Here is a 16,546-nt window from a genome sequence, read left to right on the forward strand (position 1 = left end):
TCGCACCGCTGAGAGGAGCGCGGCGGCGGGCGCCGTCTAGTGCAGCTCCCAGACCTCGCAGAGCAGCGCGGTCAGCCTCGGGTCCTTCGTCCGCCACGTCACCAGCACCTCGGCGTGGGTATGGTTAAGGGTGCGCAGCTGCGTCAGCCTCCCGATGAGGCGGGCGAAATGTTGCGGGTCCTCGGGATGATGGATCTTCGAGTACTTGTAGAGGATGCCCAGGAACGGCTCCTGCAGCTCTTCTACGTGCCGCTTGTTCCTCAGCAGCGGGCGGTCTGCGGGGGCGCGAGGCACAGCGCGGTCACTGCGCGCCCGCCGCCGCCTGAGGGGTGCGGGGCAGCGCGGGAAGCGCCTACCTGAGAACAGCACCGTGGTCGCTACGAGCAGAGCGTATTCGGTCTCGGTGACTTTCAGTTCCCCCATGCTTCTGTAGAAGTAAAACAGCGCGGTGATGAACTCCTCGGTTATCCCTTGAAAATGGAAGAGGATCATCAGAGTGTTATTGTGTTAGAGGCAGGTGCTGCCGTCGGTTTGCCCTCTTGTTTTAAAGTGCTGGGCTTTAAGAGCACAGGAGCTCACAAACGTAACAAAAACAATTTTCATTACTAAAGTAGTAATGAAAAAGGGCTGTATTGCATGAGTTGCTTCTGCCACGTGAGGATGTGACACACTGACACGTGTGATAGAGAATAGAGTCAACCGTGCAAAACACCTCCGAGGATTGCAATCTGAGGCCATTTTACCTGTGGTGGTGGTCGAAGTCGGACTCTCTTCACTGTGAGACATTTGAATTGAATACATGTTTTTATCAAGGTTTGGAACGTGGCAGCATGTTGTGTGGTCAGAGCGTCTGATGTGACCTGGAACAAGAGAGGTGGCAGCTCACAGCTGAGCTTAAAACAGCTGTGCACACACATTGGGTGTGATCTGCTTTGGGACACATCTCTAAAGTGTGCAGATTTTTGTCAGGTAGGGAAAAGAGTTGCTGTTCTTTTTGTTTTTCTGCATCCTACACTGGGATCATTGGTTACATTCCAGTTGGTAAAAATATATTGTGTCAAACTTGAAACAGCATAACAGCAATGTAGCTAGTATTAACATCCACCTGATAATTTGTGCAAGCTCACAGAAGCGTTGCTTTTTGTTTGGAAAGGAGTAAAGCAAAACAACATTTTTAATTTTTTTTTTTTAAATACTGTATGGAAAAATGCCTTTAGAATGACAGAATTGTTCAAGTTGGAAAAGATGGTAAAGATCATCAAGTCCAACCACAACCTGACCATAGTAGCCTAACTCTAACAACCTTCCATGAGCTTTCTCTAACAGACACTGCTAGGCCATTGTGAAATAAAACACAGAATCATAGAATCACTGAATTGCTCAGGTTGGAAAAAATCACATCCCTGAGCACCACATCCAGGCGGCTTTTAAACACATCCAGGGATGGTGACTCCACCACCTCCCTTTGCAGCCCATTCCAGTGCTTAACAACCCTTTCTGTAAAAGATTTTTTCCTGATATCCAGCCTAAACCTCCCCTGGCACAGCCTGAGGCCATTTCCCTCATCCTGTCAGCTGCTGCTGCAATCAGCTTTCAGGTATTTGAAGAAAGCAATAAAGTCTCCTCTCACCCTCCTCTTCCCCAGATTGAACAGCCCAGTTCCTTCATTCTCTCCTCATAGGCCATATTCTCCAACCCCTTCCCCAGCCTTGTTGCCCTTCTTTGGAGGCTTATACATATTGCTGGTGCTATTGTAAGCAGTGCTGTGCTTGAATAGTGAATTACTTCAGATTCATTAAATTGGAGATTGTATTAAAATGGCTGAACTACTAGTGTTTACAGAAAGCCTGTTAGTCCAACTTACTTTCACTTGATGACTGGCATTCATTAATTCTTTGGTTGTATATCTGAGCGGAACACAAAAACATGGCCTCAACTGTTGACCCTTTTAGCAGTGCAATTTGATCTTCACTAGCTAAACTTTCAAATCCTGCAAAGAGAGAGACTTGTTAAGAATCAAGGCTGTGGCTGCCTTTAAGCACCTAAAGTGGACTGATTTCTATCTCTGATCTTTTAATAAATACCTTTACTGAAAAGGAGGATCCACTGTTAAAAGACATTTGTACACAACACTATCTAACGCTCTTGCTTTTCTTCTTGCTAGTTTGCGAGCTAGAAACAAATTGCTGTTGTCAGTGTCCAGTGTATATCTTTGTTGCCTACAATGAGTTGCAAGCTGAACTGGATTTCAGACAATGTGTTAAAATGGGAATTCACTCACCACTCAAGTGGTGTTTTGAAGTCAAAGTACTGTCAGAAAAACATCTCTATTCCATGTCAGAAATTGGAGAAAAAAAAAATCACAATAAGTTTTTGAAGAAAATGCTCTAATCTGTTGAATAAATGGTAATCCCAATTGCTAGTGTTAGATCAAGTAGTCAGTTGAATACGTTTTCTTAAAGCCTGTGTTTTTCTCACACTGACGGCATGAATACAGCTTCTGCTTCTTAAAAACAAAAAGTCAGACTACTCCATAACACTTCCCAAAGGAAGGAGTTTACCTGGGAGTCTTTTTGTGAAGTCCACTAACACTTGTACGTGGACAACTGCTGTCTCAGAGAGATGGAGAAAGCTTTCCTCAGGACTTGTGGTTTCTTGTAGCTGCATGAAAGAGCATTTAGACATCTGATACAGCCAAGATACATTGCGTGGAATAATAACAACTCAGAAACAGAGGCTGATTGCTCTGCATACGTACAAACTTCCTTGCTTCCTCAAGGGGAATTGTGTATTTTTGGTGTGCTGCTACAATGTGGTCAAGAAGTTGATGTTCCCCTGGAGTGAGTTCCACCTTCTCCACAGTCTAATAAAATAAATAAATAAACCAATCAAACTGTAATGAGTTAAGGCAAACTAAATGATAAAAAAGTTATTTGAAATAGAAAAAAGTCTCACTTTTCCAGATCTTGTTGTAGATGATACATGCTTACTATTCAGTCCCTCATCTTCCAGTTTTATGTTGCAAAGTAAACTGCTCTTTTGTTTGAAATTCTTTCTGAGTCGCTTTGACTTGCACTGTACTTCAGTCAGCAAACCTGTGAGGCATGGAATTATGGATTAATGCATAATTTTTTCCAACAGATAACAATTTGAAATCATTACTGTCTATGCATCTCAGGAGCTATAAGGAACTATGCTTCCTAGAGAACATGGAACTGTGCTGTTGATTAAGCGAGTTGGTGATCTGTATCCACAAAAGGCCTGAGTGTTTGCAGCCTTCTCATGTTATCTGGTTTGTGATTGGGACATACGAGTATGAGAATTTTTCATAAAGGTTTTGTGCAATTTCTTTAATGCTTTATTTTTCTTTCCAAACATGAGCGCACATCTGACAAGCTTGGATAGCTGACAGCTGTCCTATCAGTTTAGGGTATTTAGCTGCCTCGTTAGTACTCTCTGCTTTATTTTGTAATGTCTTTGAACAACAGTCCTCTTCAGGAGCTACTTCCCAAGCATTGGTAGTTTCTGCACATGAAGATGCTGCAGGTGCTACAGACTTAAACTTTCCTAGAGTGAAATTAAGTTCAGATGAATACCATTTGGAATCACAGAATCATCTAGGTTGGAAAAGACCTTTAAGTTCATCAAGTCCACCCATCCACCTAACATTACAAGTCCTGCTGAGCTGTGTCCCCGAGTGCCACATTCACACATCTCTGCCTTCAGGGACGGTGACCCCACCACCTCCCTGGGCAGCCTGCACAATGCCAAACCACCCTTTCAGTGAATAAATTCTTCCCATCTTCCAATCTGAATCTTCCCTGATGCAATCTGAGGCCATTGTCTTGTGTTCTTTCACTTAGCTATAATGAGATAAGGGATTGGACATAGAAAAGGACTTATCAGGAGGGCGCACTCACATTCTGCTAGCATTCCCACAGCTCTGCACTTCTTCAGGCGACATTCCTGGCACTTCCTCCTCATGTACATGTCCATTTCACAGTGACCACCGTTCTTGCATCGATACACTGCGTTTTTGGTTATGCTGCGTCTGAAGAAGCCTACAGAAAAACATCAGGTTGTGAGTAAAAGAATTTAAGGAGATTTACCTCATAATTTAAGGTTTTGTTATTTTCTTGACAATGAAAGTATTACCTTGGTTTCAAATTTTCTGTGATGACTTAATTATGATGTGTTCTTTCTGACTAGTATTAATTACTGTTTACTTTAACTGATCAAGATAGCTCCCATAATAATAACTGAATTAATAGCATACTAAGCTATTAAGAACAATAATTAATGATTTATAAATAAAGAACTCTAATAAATGACCATAAGACAATAAACAAGCACTATTCCAGTGAATACTCAATAGGAAATTCAGCTTTAATAAATGCTCCTCTTGGATATATACAGAGAAGACAGTTCTTCAAAAATGTTTTAAAAACGTGCATCTGAAGGTATTGTGTGAGCCAAAGGCTTCCTAGGTTAATTACAGTCCCCAGAGAAAAATCAGGTTAATGAAGTGTGTTTGTTTACATGCAGTACTGCTCTGAGCACTGTGCAGAAAGGTACAGATGAGTCTGTGCCTCTTACCTTTACAACCCTCACAAGTAAGTGCATTGTAGTGGTAACCAGATGCTTTATCACCACAGACAACGCACAGCTCTTCCTGTCCCTTCAATCTCAAAGAAGAGTGATTTAACCTGGGCCTTTTTAGTGCTTGAAATCCACTGTCATCAGGGTGGGAAGCCATGAAAGGAGGCTTGCTTAATTCGCAGTTACTGATGATGTATTGCCCATCAGTGTACTGAGAGTCCAGGCTGTATGGGCTGTACTGGGACTGCGAAGGTTGTGACTGTAGTACTGGAGAAGGAATTTGAACTGATGAGTATTGACAGTAAGGTGCAGTCTGAAAATCAGTGTCTTGCAGCTGGTAATTGATGTGCTCTGGTAAAACATCTGGAGAAAAGAAAAAGTTGAAAATGAAATAAAAGCCTAGGGAATATCGTGATGTCAGCTACCTGATTGTTTTTAATGGTTTGACAGTTAAATATTTAAGCAGAAATATTAGAAGAACACATTTTTCTTAAAGACAGTCTGACATACTCTTTTTAAAATGCTACCTGTAACTATAACTAATACTGAAGTGAAATGTTACATGTTCTAGAAATGGCTTGTTAAATGCTTGGGCAATGACATGTGACTGACATGGGTACTTGTTGGTAAATAATTGTTGGTAAATAGTTGAAAGAAATATTCCTAACTGAATATGCAGCTACAAGATTTACACTTAAGTATTTTTTATTTAGTTGTCTGCATTAAAGGAGAATGTTTTCTCATAAAAATAAATATTTATTAATGAGTGAAATGTTAATTGTTGACATATTTCAGGCATAATTTTGAAAATATTGTACTGTAAGAATCTGAGAAACTATAGAGTGGTAAAATTTATGGTGGTGGGAGTCTCAAAGTTGAAACTCAGAAGAGTAAAAAGCAAAGACCTGTTTTATTTAACTTTTTTCCCCACTTAATCTTTTATAATTTTAGTCATTAAAAAAAAAAACACCACAAACAACTATGTACAGAATTATGAAGAGAGCTTCTTCCTGCCTTTTGGGGTTCGGTGTTTGAATTTAATCCAACCCCCCTAGATGTACACAGCTGTACTGAAGAGCTCATGCAACAGGTATTGGTTTTTATTGTTCAAATCTCTGTAAAAACTGGAATCTTTTTTTAAAGTGTTTTGTAGGTCCTTTTGTTTTTAATGGACTTTAAGTCCTGCTTTAACTCACCCATAATCAAATTAGTTATTGCAATTACAGTTATGTAGGACAGCCATTTTATATTTGTAATGTATTTGGAGTGCTGTAATGAGACCTGTATCTTCTTGGTGTCAGTGAAAGGAAAGCAGCACCACTAATGCTTGTGTGAAACGATCAGCTGGCATAATCACACTGTGTACAGAAATCTGTATGAGCGTATGCTCATATATTGGAATACTCTTTCTGACATTTTTAGTCTAATGTGTAGCTCCTAGGAGCTTATAATGTTATGCTAAAGTTAAGAAAATAATGGGAATTCCCACAGACATTCATCTTACTTTACTGCTTTTTCAGAATATTACAACTTAGCATTACTTACCGTAATACTGTATGGGCTCAGCAAGACAGTACCCATCTGGTACAGTGACAAATGTATTTGCCATGTTTTGTCCCCAGTCTCACTGTTTCATTCACTTTGCTATGGGATAAACGTTTTAGGAAGAGACCTAGAGAAATGGAAACATAAAAGGAAGATGATATGAGAAGGAATTGCTAGGTAGGCTTAGATGCAGAGCTGAACCCAGGAAACTCCAGAATATGACACTATTTGCAGACTGTAAGAAAGATAGAGGTATGCATAAAGTTGTGTAATACTTGCAGTGAGTGGGGATTTGGTGTTGAGTCCATTCAAAAATCTCCAAAGTGTATATAGAACTGTTTTGCTCCTAAGTTTACTTTGCTAGCCAGGCAAGGAAAGAGATTGTCCCACTGCTCTGCCCACTGCAGCCTCACCTCAAGCACAGGGTGCAGGTTTGGGTGCCATAGTGTAAGAAGGGCATAAAACTATTCAGAAGTTGTGACAAAAATACAAAATAAAAGTCTGCGTGGATGCTAGCAGGAATGATATTGGAGCTAATATACGTGTCGAGGCAATCTTGGCATGACTTGAACAGCTGAGTGATGCTAGGGCAGCTGACACATTACCAATTAAGAAATAGTTTATTTGCCCCCTTTTCCTTCTGTACAAGGGGAAAGTGTGCCACCATCACTGGGTTATAATACTCTGTGTCTGCTGCCTATTGGGTAAGCTCTGTACAAGACACTTTGCCAATGAAGTATTCAAAGTATTCTATGAACAGACAGGAAGGAGAATAAAGATCGGGAAGGCAAGTGTTTGGAAGCAAGTAAGAAAATGAAGCTCTTTGATATGCAACCAGACTCTTTATATGTGTCTTGTAGTGCAAGTTGGATTTAAAGATCTTCCTTGGAAGACTCGCATGGATATAATGCAACACTTACATGTAGCTACAGCTAGGAAAGGAATGGATTGCTTGAAGGAGTCTGAAGTAAAGTTGTGTCCTGAAAGACACATGCACGTGGCCCTTCCCCAAAACCCGACAGCTTTGAAACTGGACGCTTTGTGTTGCCAGTGGAAGGTGAAAAGGTACAGTGAGACTGGAATGCTGCTTTTTTTTTGTTATCTCTGCTAGTAAATATTTGTTTGAAAGAGAAATTACTCATTGAATCATGAGGTCCTTATCAGTTAGATCAATTTGGTGGGGGCAAAGTCTGCATTTTTCCTAAAATATGTGTATTTGATGGAGAAATGTGTTTCTGGATATCAGTGGTTCCTTTAAATAAAGTAATAAAAAAACAGAACCTAAAGTAAAATTTTGTTGATCCAGTCTGATGCAGATCTTACATGAGAAGCATGAGGTGCATATTACTATGTGCAGGGCGGTCAGGTCATTTCATATCCTACATCTTACTATCATTTAATCAAGTTTTCCTCAATTTAAATGACTGGCTGAGAAGGGTTTTGAGGATTTAGTCCTTTGTGTTGATTTTTTTAATGGCTGGTAAGCTAGCAGCTGCAGACACAGAATTTCCAACTCAGAATGAGATTTTGTAAATCAAAACATTTAAGTTACAAGAAAGTTACAGCAGAATTAGCACTAAGTCTGTTATTTGGGGAATGCAACACCACCTAGAAATGAGATATAATAGTCATAGTATCATAGTACCTGTGTGTAAATTTTAATGGTTTCATATTCTGACATCAGAGAACATAATGTTAAGAAGTTTGTTCTTCTGATATGAAACTGCTTTGAGCCTTTTAAAACAAAACTATAGAAAACAAGACATATAGGGAAGGAACTTAATACTCTGAGACCAGAAAGCTTTGATCATTTGTAAGACTGACTGTCAAAATCACACCTCTGCCCTATTAGGTTCTTCCCTCCTATGTGTTTATAAATCAGCAGTAAGGAAGCCTCCTCCAAACTTCAGGCATTGATAAACTGATGGGATTCTTCATATATTTGTCTATCAAAAGTCCAGGTGACATCCATAATCTCTAACAGCTCCCTAGGAATACGCCGTGATCTCAAGGACACTTCTTCAGCTCACACACACATTCATTAAACCTTTGCCATGCAAACGAGTAAACACTCCATGCACACAGAGGTGAACAACTCGTGAAATCATTAAAACCTTGACAGCATGTAGCACATGGAGCCACAGTAATTTTCAAAACATAAAACTTCGACAAGGTTGAAATCAGACTGGGGGAAGAGCTTTGGGTGTTTTGTTCACTTACCGTCATGCCATTCCAAATCAAAATATTTTGTCATCATCATCATGGGTGCCCATTTTTCTCTTGTATAAATAAATAGTAATATATATAGAAATATAAATTATAAATTATATAAATATTATATAAATATAAATAAAAAGTAAATACCCAAAATGTAGCCATATTTTTTGTGTGCTTTAAAAATAGGAAAAAAGCAAAAACACAACGAAGCATTTCCTAGGAAGGACTCAAAAAGATCTTTAGCTTTAGAAGTGGGAATAACTGAAAACAAAAACAGCTGCATATTTTAATAACTTGTTCCACAGTATCACAAGCAATACAGTCTTGAATCCTTTATGAGAAATTCTGACTTCCCAGTAAATTTCAGCATGCCATGTTGTGCCTTGCTTTTCCTTCTTCGCTCTTACTTCCATGGAGCTATTTCTGCTGTATCAAACCCTGAACATTTGGAGATCACTTTTTTTTAGGAGCCTCCACCAGCTGAGAGATTCTTCTTCCTTCTTCTGAAATAAGTTGCTTAAGTTCTTTTGAAGCCGTTGCCCTTTTGCAGATTTATTTTTGACAGTTATCAGTTTTCTCAAATAATAATATTCAGTGTAAACTACAGTGTATGTTTGTTCAAAGCATTGGTTGTCCATCTAATACAGACATTCAGTAATATTCAATTATTAGTCCTAACTGAAAACTTCATGTTATCAAAATGGAAACCATCCAGTAGTTAATTGATTAAAAATAACAGAATTTCAAAACAATTATTGTTTACTGTTATTCATGGCAAAAATTGCAAAAATTGGTGTTTGTGGTTTATTTCTCTTTCTTTCTTTCTTTCTTTCTTTCTTTCTTTCTTTCTTTCTTTCTTTCTTTCTTTCTTTCTTTCTTTCTTTCTTTCTTTCTTTCTTTCTTTCTTTCTTTCTTTCTTTCTTTCTTTCTTTCTTTCTTTCTTTCTTTCTTTTTTTCTATAAAGTACCACAAAATAAAGCAGCACTATCGAATGCTGTCAAATTCGTTAAGATGCAAAAAACCACTGCTTTCAGGAGAGGCTCTAAGGAGCTCTTAAAGAGTTATGTTATGACAGAGCTTTAGCTGCTATCATAAATATTTTGATAGTTGAGTCATAGGGAAATTTCTTGTTTGCAGGGAATTTTAGGAACTCAGCTGAAGTTCTACAATATTTATTTAGCATTCCTTGTGGCATGTTAACAAACACAGTGTAACTAGAAGGTATGTTTAACCTCTGTAGAGTCACAGTAATTTTGCTTCTGGAAAACACAGTTTTCTTTTTTAATTTGTGAGGTTAAAGTCAACGGAGTACAATCAGTGGCTACTAAGTGTAATGCCAGGAGAAATACTGAGTTTCAATCAGGCAATTAATTAACAGCATCTTTAATTAAAGAGTGTGGATTTTTTTACAAGGAAAGTTGTAGGATCGTTTGAATTGTCTCCTATGTAGCTCATAGGCATTGTTACATTTTTAATTGGCTTTCCTGGTTTGAATGTGCTGTGAAGCTCCCAAAAGCTGCTGCTTGAAGAAATCCCATTTTTCTCCTCATTAACTGTGTTCCTTCTTTGGCATAAAATACCTTTTGAATCTTTCCTGTAATGTAAATGGCTTCTTTCACTACTTGAGTTGCAGACCAAATCTGTTTTTGGAATTGTTACCTCATTATGAATTATTGCAGAGATACAGTTTCCATCTATTGTAAAGTAAGAGGTTGGATGTTGTTTGAAACTTTGCAGCTTTCCTGGTATTTTGGGGAAGGTAAACAAACCACTGAATTAAAAATTTATTTTACGTCCTTACGTTCGTCCAGTGAAATTGTTGGAAAAAGATCTGGATCGCTAGGACACTCCATTTAAAAGCACTTCTTTTCTATATTAATTTAGCCAAGACTTTCAGAAGAAAACAAGAAAAAAATTCCACAATACCTGTAATATTTTCACCTGGCAAATTGATTCATGGCTACCACAAGAATTTAATCCCAAAGCACCAAGAGAAGTAAATGAATTACCTACAGCAGTTGCAGAGTTTTTCTTGTTTCCAGAGCAAGTCCGTGGGCTGTAGCAGTGATCCCAGCTCCGAGTCCAGCTGGAGCGAACTGGGCCTTCTCCCTATTTATCAGTTTGTGTGCATACGCTCGGCTCCAGACAATCTGCAGAGCAATGCTACAGCTCTGAGACACGAACTTCCCACACAGCCTTTCCTGGGGTCGAAGCGAGGGCAGCTGCAAGCCCACATAAATCAAATAATAACTGGGTCATCAGGGACAGAGGCCATGGGGACCTTCGCGTCATGGTTTCCCAGAGTTCTCCCTGACTGATTACCAACTATTTGCTTTCTTGGTAGAATTTGAAATTCTCCAATTCTGATTGCTTAACGTTGACATGCCTGAGTGTTAATGGAAGATGTTCACTGCTTTGCAGAGAAAATACTGCAGTGGTATAAATTGAGTGTATCTACAAGAAACAATAACTGAATTTGTAGACAATTGATTATGTTGGTATTTTGAAACACAAAACACTGAGCATGTTCTACCAGTTCTGATTCTAACATACCTGTGCAGATGCAGCATGCAGAGGATTTCTGCAAGTTACCATGCTTTCCATGGCTCTGTGGCCTCATGCACAGTACAGTGGCATTACCCTTCACAGAAGAGCCGTGTTTGTGTTCAGCAGGTTCCCAAGAACAGCGTGTTACTTGTTTTCATACACTGACAACGTTCAGGAATCCATGAGCGTGCCTTTGGAGTAGGAACTGTTGAGTTTGGCTTGTAAGGGAATAAAAAGTTGCCTCACAGATGTTATTTGAGCATTTGACTGGATATTTGAGCTTTCAAATGTGTTGGATTGGTCATGTGTGCTCACCAGGGACTGAAATGCAGGGGTTTTGAAGTATGGACAAAGATAACAATCTTGTAAATTAAACAATGAACAGCATTTGTCTTCCCAGTAGAAGAACTTTATTTGGAACTTTCTAAGATATCAAAAAACCCAACAACTTCAATAGTAAAAATGGAAAGTTTGTAATTGGTAGAATAGAGACATTATGCACAGCATTTCTTTCTCAAATGCCATTGTCTATTCCATCCATCTTTTTTGTCTGTCTCATGAAAAATAAGCAGAGATTTACGAAATGTTCTCTCTTCAATACTATGGACTTCTAAAGCTTTTGGGGCATTTATTTTTTATTTTTTATTTTTTATAGAAGATAGTTCACAGGCAAGCTATTCAGATATGCCAGTGAGACATAGGTACTTCAAGCCTGCTGATTCCAAGTGTTTTAAGTCTGAAACCCAGGTTTTCAGAAGATATCTAGTGCTGCTTCTGCTCAGTGCTTTAACAGCTACTGGATCCAGAGTAGATTTCCAAAATAACTATACAAGAACCTAAAACTAATTTGTAGAAATTAGTAGTAGAGTTCCACATTAAACATTAGACCATGCCTATTTACTCCTATCCATGTGGCCATCTTCACAGTTGTGGTAATAAATCTACTTTGCACAGTCAGTGATTCAGACCAGAGTAGTGGTCCATTGTAAATACATTTATTTGCACTATTTTAGTGTCCATTCTTCTATTCAGGGCTTAGCATGACAATAAAACATGGAAGATGTGAGAACCCACTTGAATCACATAAAGAACTGCTGCAAAGAAGAGAAAAACGAACTGTTTTCCATATTTTTAAAGAATACAACAAGCAATAAAAAGCTTAATTAGGAATTAATTGGGAATAAGGAACAAAATAAGGAAAAACCACAGCAGTAAAAATATCTCTGGAATAATTTCTTATACAGAACTCACTACTGGAGATTCTGAAGATCAGGTTGGACTACATCACAGAACTTAAAAACCGCTATCTCAAAGTTATTTGGATCCAGAAGGAAGAGAAAGGAATGGTAACATCTCTTCCAGCTCTAGTTTCTGCGATTTGTTTCAGATCGTTAAGACAGTGATACGCTCTCTGATTAGTGATGTTCCTAATGCCGTTTAAGTGAGCAAAGGAAATCAGATAATTTGAACACGCTTTGCTAGAGAGGAAACAAAATGTTACTCGTAGGTATGGACTGCAAATATTAGCTGAAAAAGCTGCTGTCGTGAGTGGAAATCCAGAAGTGCCAAGGAAGTGGAGAACAAGGGACACAGAACACCTTACACTGCACCACTCCTGCAGCCTCGCTCCATCGCCAGTGTGAAAACTGCGAGCTTCTGTAGAGTCTCATCTACATGGGAAGTCCTCCTTTCTGCAGGTAGGGCCGCGAATTTGAGGAGTGCTGAAACTGCAGATTCAGAGAAGATCTTCCCTACATAGGTGCCTGTTGAGAGAACTCATTTCCAAGGTACGGAGAAATCTGCATTCATCAGAACTCGTCATTCGGGATCTCTGTAACTTGCTTGGTATTTGAACAGTTAAAGGAAATCCTATCTACTCCAGCTGGGTCTTTTCTGCATAACTGACCCATTCGGCTTGATCTGGTATTGGATTGTTTACGTAACTTCAGTAATTAACCACTCTCAACCTCATTAATGAAACATAAACCACCTCTTCTACTCATTTATTAAGCCCTTGTCAAACAAAACTTAAACAAAGGGCAAAATCTCAGCAAAGGAACAGTCCAAAAGCTACTGGGATCTGCCTACAAGTCGTTATGGTCACTTTGTTGTTGTTTTGCAGTACAAATTAAACAGAAGCGATGGCACTGTCTATTGCTTTTGGCTAACTTCTCACAAAAACATCTGAGGTCTGTCACATGAGGGCAATGATGCCTCCACAACTATTTTGGTCATTTCAGTGCAAAATACCGATGTTCCAGTTCATTACTGTAAATCATTAAACGATGAAAGCAAGAGTCAAATACTAAACAAATGGGATACTTTGGAAAACTAATTGCTTATTACAGTGTTCTTTGTTATATGTGAGTTAAAGGTTACGTTGAAATATAGGTTATTTCATTACAGGATTGAGTTGTTCTTGCTAGCAAACTGTTCTGAATAGTATTAAAAAGAGTATCAACCAAAAAATCAGATGTGCTAAAATGTTCTAAGTTAACCTTTACCTATTTTTGTTCTAGAGAAATATTTTAGAGGTGGGCTGGCAGACGTACAAAAAACATTGAGCTACTTAAATTTAGAATCTGTTGAGGAACTCATGGGAAAAACAAAAGGAAAGAAATGGCAAGTTTTCTGATTACCTTCTCTTATAGATTATTTGTTAATCTTCAAAAGATGCAGTGGTTCTGGCACTGCTTTCTGCATGGCATGGATGAGCCTCAGCCCTGAGTGAAAACCAGTTTAGGTGGTTGTTATTCTAAAGTGTAATTAATCAAGATGTTTGAGGGATGCATTTCTGTTGTCAGCATCTGCCTCTTTTGCCTGCAACAGGGCTCACCTTTATCTGAACACTTTTAACTACCGAACTGAGTACAAAGGGTCAGTGCCTGTCTTGTCCTGAATACAGCCTCATTGGTTGGACTAAATTGCTTAAGATCCAGTGTAACACTTCTAATAATATTAATACATATATGTGCTCTTTGTATGATAAGTTCACATGTTTTAAATGTGCTAATTTCTGCAGCTTCACAAAGTGTGTGTGACATTTCCTCTGAGCACTGGTTTGCACAGCTCTTATCTTCCCTACAAGGGGCTTTTTGAAGCAGTGTTATTTATTTGCATAAATTAAAGACTAGCAGTCTTCATAGAGCAAAACAATCTGTTTCAGCAGGGGAAGGAGCGTGAGACTGGTCAGGGAAATTCATCAGGCAGTGCCTTTCAGTTTGAATTAATACATTATTATGAATTATTTACTTTGCTGCCAGTTTCTGGGTACGTTAAGGGCCTTACTTGGTGCACATTGTTTTGGAATCCTCAGGACCTGAATTCATCCCAGCTTCAGTGCTGAGAATTCAGTGCTGTGTCTGATATCAAGCCCTTTAATTGCCCTTCCTCTGCTTCTCTGGTCTGCCCAGAGTTCTTTCAGATTTTCCAACTGCGTGCTTGAGCCTCCTAATGAAAGATACTCAGAAACACTTATGTGTTTATTCCACCACAGAAATGCTATTGGTGATTTTACCAAGATGGCCCAGAAGTGGGTTTGGTTCTATAGCAGCTTTACTGTTTTGGAGAGCCTCAATTTATATCTATCTAGCATGTATTTTTCCTGCTAGAACAAATCCATGTTCTGTTTGACAAAATACAGTCATGTGCTTAAGAGTTATTAAAAGCATTAAAGCACTAACCTCTTGTAACCTCATTTTTCACTTTGTACACATACATAAGTGTTTAATCGAATTGAAGTTAAACACTAAGATGCTTGAGAGGCCAAATTTATACATTCTCTTCAGTTTATACAGAACTGATGTGATAAGCCAAAGGAATTATAAGACACCACTACTCTGAAAACGCTCATCCGTTGATTTGTTTAAGCTCTGTTGCTACAGAATAGAAGTTCTGGTGAGAAGCATGCCTAGCATTTAAATCAAGGAGTTTTGTCCTACTGGGATCGGATCGGCCCTGGCGCCACACTAAGCTCATTCTGCTGTCCTCTGGAAGTTGAACAAATGATTCTGTGTCAAGAGATGGGCTGGAGAGAGAGCGAGCCGCGTCCCTGAGCGAGGACACCAGACTGAGAGCTCTGCAGTGGAAGCACAGTAGGACTCCATCTTCTTTTCAATCTGCATTTTTATTTTGGATGGTCAGAAACCCACAGAAGGGCTGCACGGATCCTGAAATGGAAGCCTGATAAAGCAGCGTCTCTCCCTTGTCTCCACTTGGTATAAAAGGTTAGCATGTTATCTCTGAAGCCAGGGAAAAGTAAGCATTAAATCATGTCCAAAGGGAAGTAGAAATGCAAGGAACAGAGCAGAACAAACAGATTCAGACATACAATCCAAGTGCAACTCCTGCTGAGATCATTCCTGCTGCACAGGACTGCTTGTTCTTTTATCCGACTTCACAGGTGCTATGAATTGCAATTGCTGGTGCTACATTGATCTTACTGGGTACCTCCATCTGTAAAACAAAATTTGAATGCTACAGGTTGCCAATTTGATATCACAGACCTTCCTTAATTAGAATAGGGTGAAAGGTGAGAAGATACTTAACTGGTATGAAAAAGGAATCCTGATGACAACTACATTTTTGTTGTGTGTCTGTCTCAAAGGAGATTTAAGCTTGAAAGGCACATCCTGCTAACACACTGCTGAAAATACTGCTTACAAAGTTGGCACTATCAAATAAAAACAACGAAAAGTTAAGCAGCAGAGACATCACGGGTTGCTAACGGTGGTTTCAGTTAGCAAATAACAAAGAACGAAGTCAGCATTACAGAGCTTGTTATTTTAACTTGAGTAGAGGATGTTTACTGTTTGAGGGACAAACAAGAATACAGATAAGATGTCAGCTCAACAGACCTCAGCCCAGAATTTATCACACACTGCTTAAAGGAGTTTTAAATAAAGATAACCAGGACCCCCCATGGGTCACGGCCACCTGCCCTCTGCAAACAGCGCCCATTAACGGCTCCTGGGCTGCAGCTTTCCGTGTGGTCCCCTCGTGCTCTGAGAGCCACCTCGTGCGTGAGAACAGGGAGCTCTGAGAGCCGTCCGTGTGTGGAGTGCCGGCACGGAGAATCACAGAATCACGGAATCACCAAGGTTGGAAAAGACCTTTAAGATCATCCAGTCCAACCATCCACGTATCACCAATAGTATTCACTAAGCCATGTCCCTCAACTCAAAATCCAACCGTTCCTTGGAAATCACAACACACAGGTTAAGACATCGATCTGATGCAGGTTTCTTTGTGCTGCTATTTTCGTCGTGAGCTTGCCTCCCCTCAAAACAAACAAACATAAAAGCAAAAAAGAGAGTTGTATTCTCCTTTTGAAATGACACCGTTAACAAGAGCCCCGTTCCCACCCACCCACCCATCCATCCACCCATCCCTCCCTCCATCCCTCCATCCCTCCATCCCTCCATCCCTCCATTCCTCCATCCATCCATCCTTCCATCCCTCCATCCCTCCATCCCTCCATCCCTCCATCCCTCCATTCCTCCATCCCTCCATCCCTCCATCCCTCCATCCCTCCATCCCTCCATCCCTCCATCCCTCCATCCCTCCATCCCTCCATCCCTCCATCCCTCCACCCCGCGGGGATGTGGTGGTCAGTGCGGCCGCCAGGCGGCGCCGCGGG

The 16,546-nt window shown here is 39.8% G+C and overlaps 1 protein-coding gene and 1 long non-coding RNA gene across 3 annotated transcripts; both read right to left on the bottom strand.

Annotated features, from left to right (window-relative positions):
* Positions 1 to 28: 28 nt before the first annotated feature.
* LOC128088214 (bile acid receptor-like) lies at positions 29 to 10,626 on the bottom strand. Of its 2 annotated transcripts, none has more exons than XM_052698516.1 (10): positions 10,375 to 10,626; positions 6,145 to 6,271; positions 4,597 to 4,962; positions 3,921 to 4,061; positions 2,956 to 3,095; positions 2,759 to 2,863; positions 2,562 to 2,661; positions 1,865 to 1,990; positions 744 to 860; positions 29 to 470 (listed from the first exon to the last, which is right to left on the bottom strand). In XM_052698516.1, the coding sequence occupies exons 2-10, from the start codon at positions 6,206 to 6,208 to the stop codon at positions 37 to 39; spliced, it is 1,593 nt and encodes a 530-aa protein (XP_052554476.1). In that variant the 5' UTR covers positions 6,209 to 6,271; positions 10,375 to 10,626; the 3' UTR covers positions 29 to 36. The 2 variants fall into 2 exon arrangements, with proteins under 2 accessions (XP_052554476.1, XP_052554475.1); XM_052698515.1 differs by having other exon boundaries at positions 10,371 to 10,625.
* A 731-nt stretch (positions 10,627 to 11,357) lies between these two features.
* Positions 11,358 to 16,274, bottom strand: LOC128088219 (uncharacterized). Its single transcript, XR_008210191.1, has 3 exons — positions 15,457 to 16,274; positions 15,239 to 15,363; positions 11,358 to 15,149 (listed from the first exon to the last, which is right to left on the bottom strand). It is a non-coding gene; the product is annotated as an uncharacterized LOC128088219 (long non-coding RNA).
* Between the last annotated feature and the right edge of the window lie 272 nt (positions 16,275 to 16,546).

The sequence above is a fragment of the Tympanuchus pallidicinctus genome, unplaced genomic scaffold (genome assembly GCF_026119805.1).
Source record: "Tympanuchus pallidicinctus isolate F22 unplaced genomic scaffold, pur_lepc_1.0 scaffold32, whole genome shotgun sequence".
Taxonomy (NCBI): domain Eukaryota; kingdom Metazoa; phylum Chordata; class Aves; order Galliformes; family Phasianidae; genus Tympanuchus; species Tympanuchus pallidicinctus.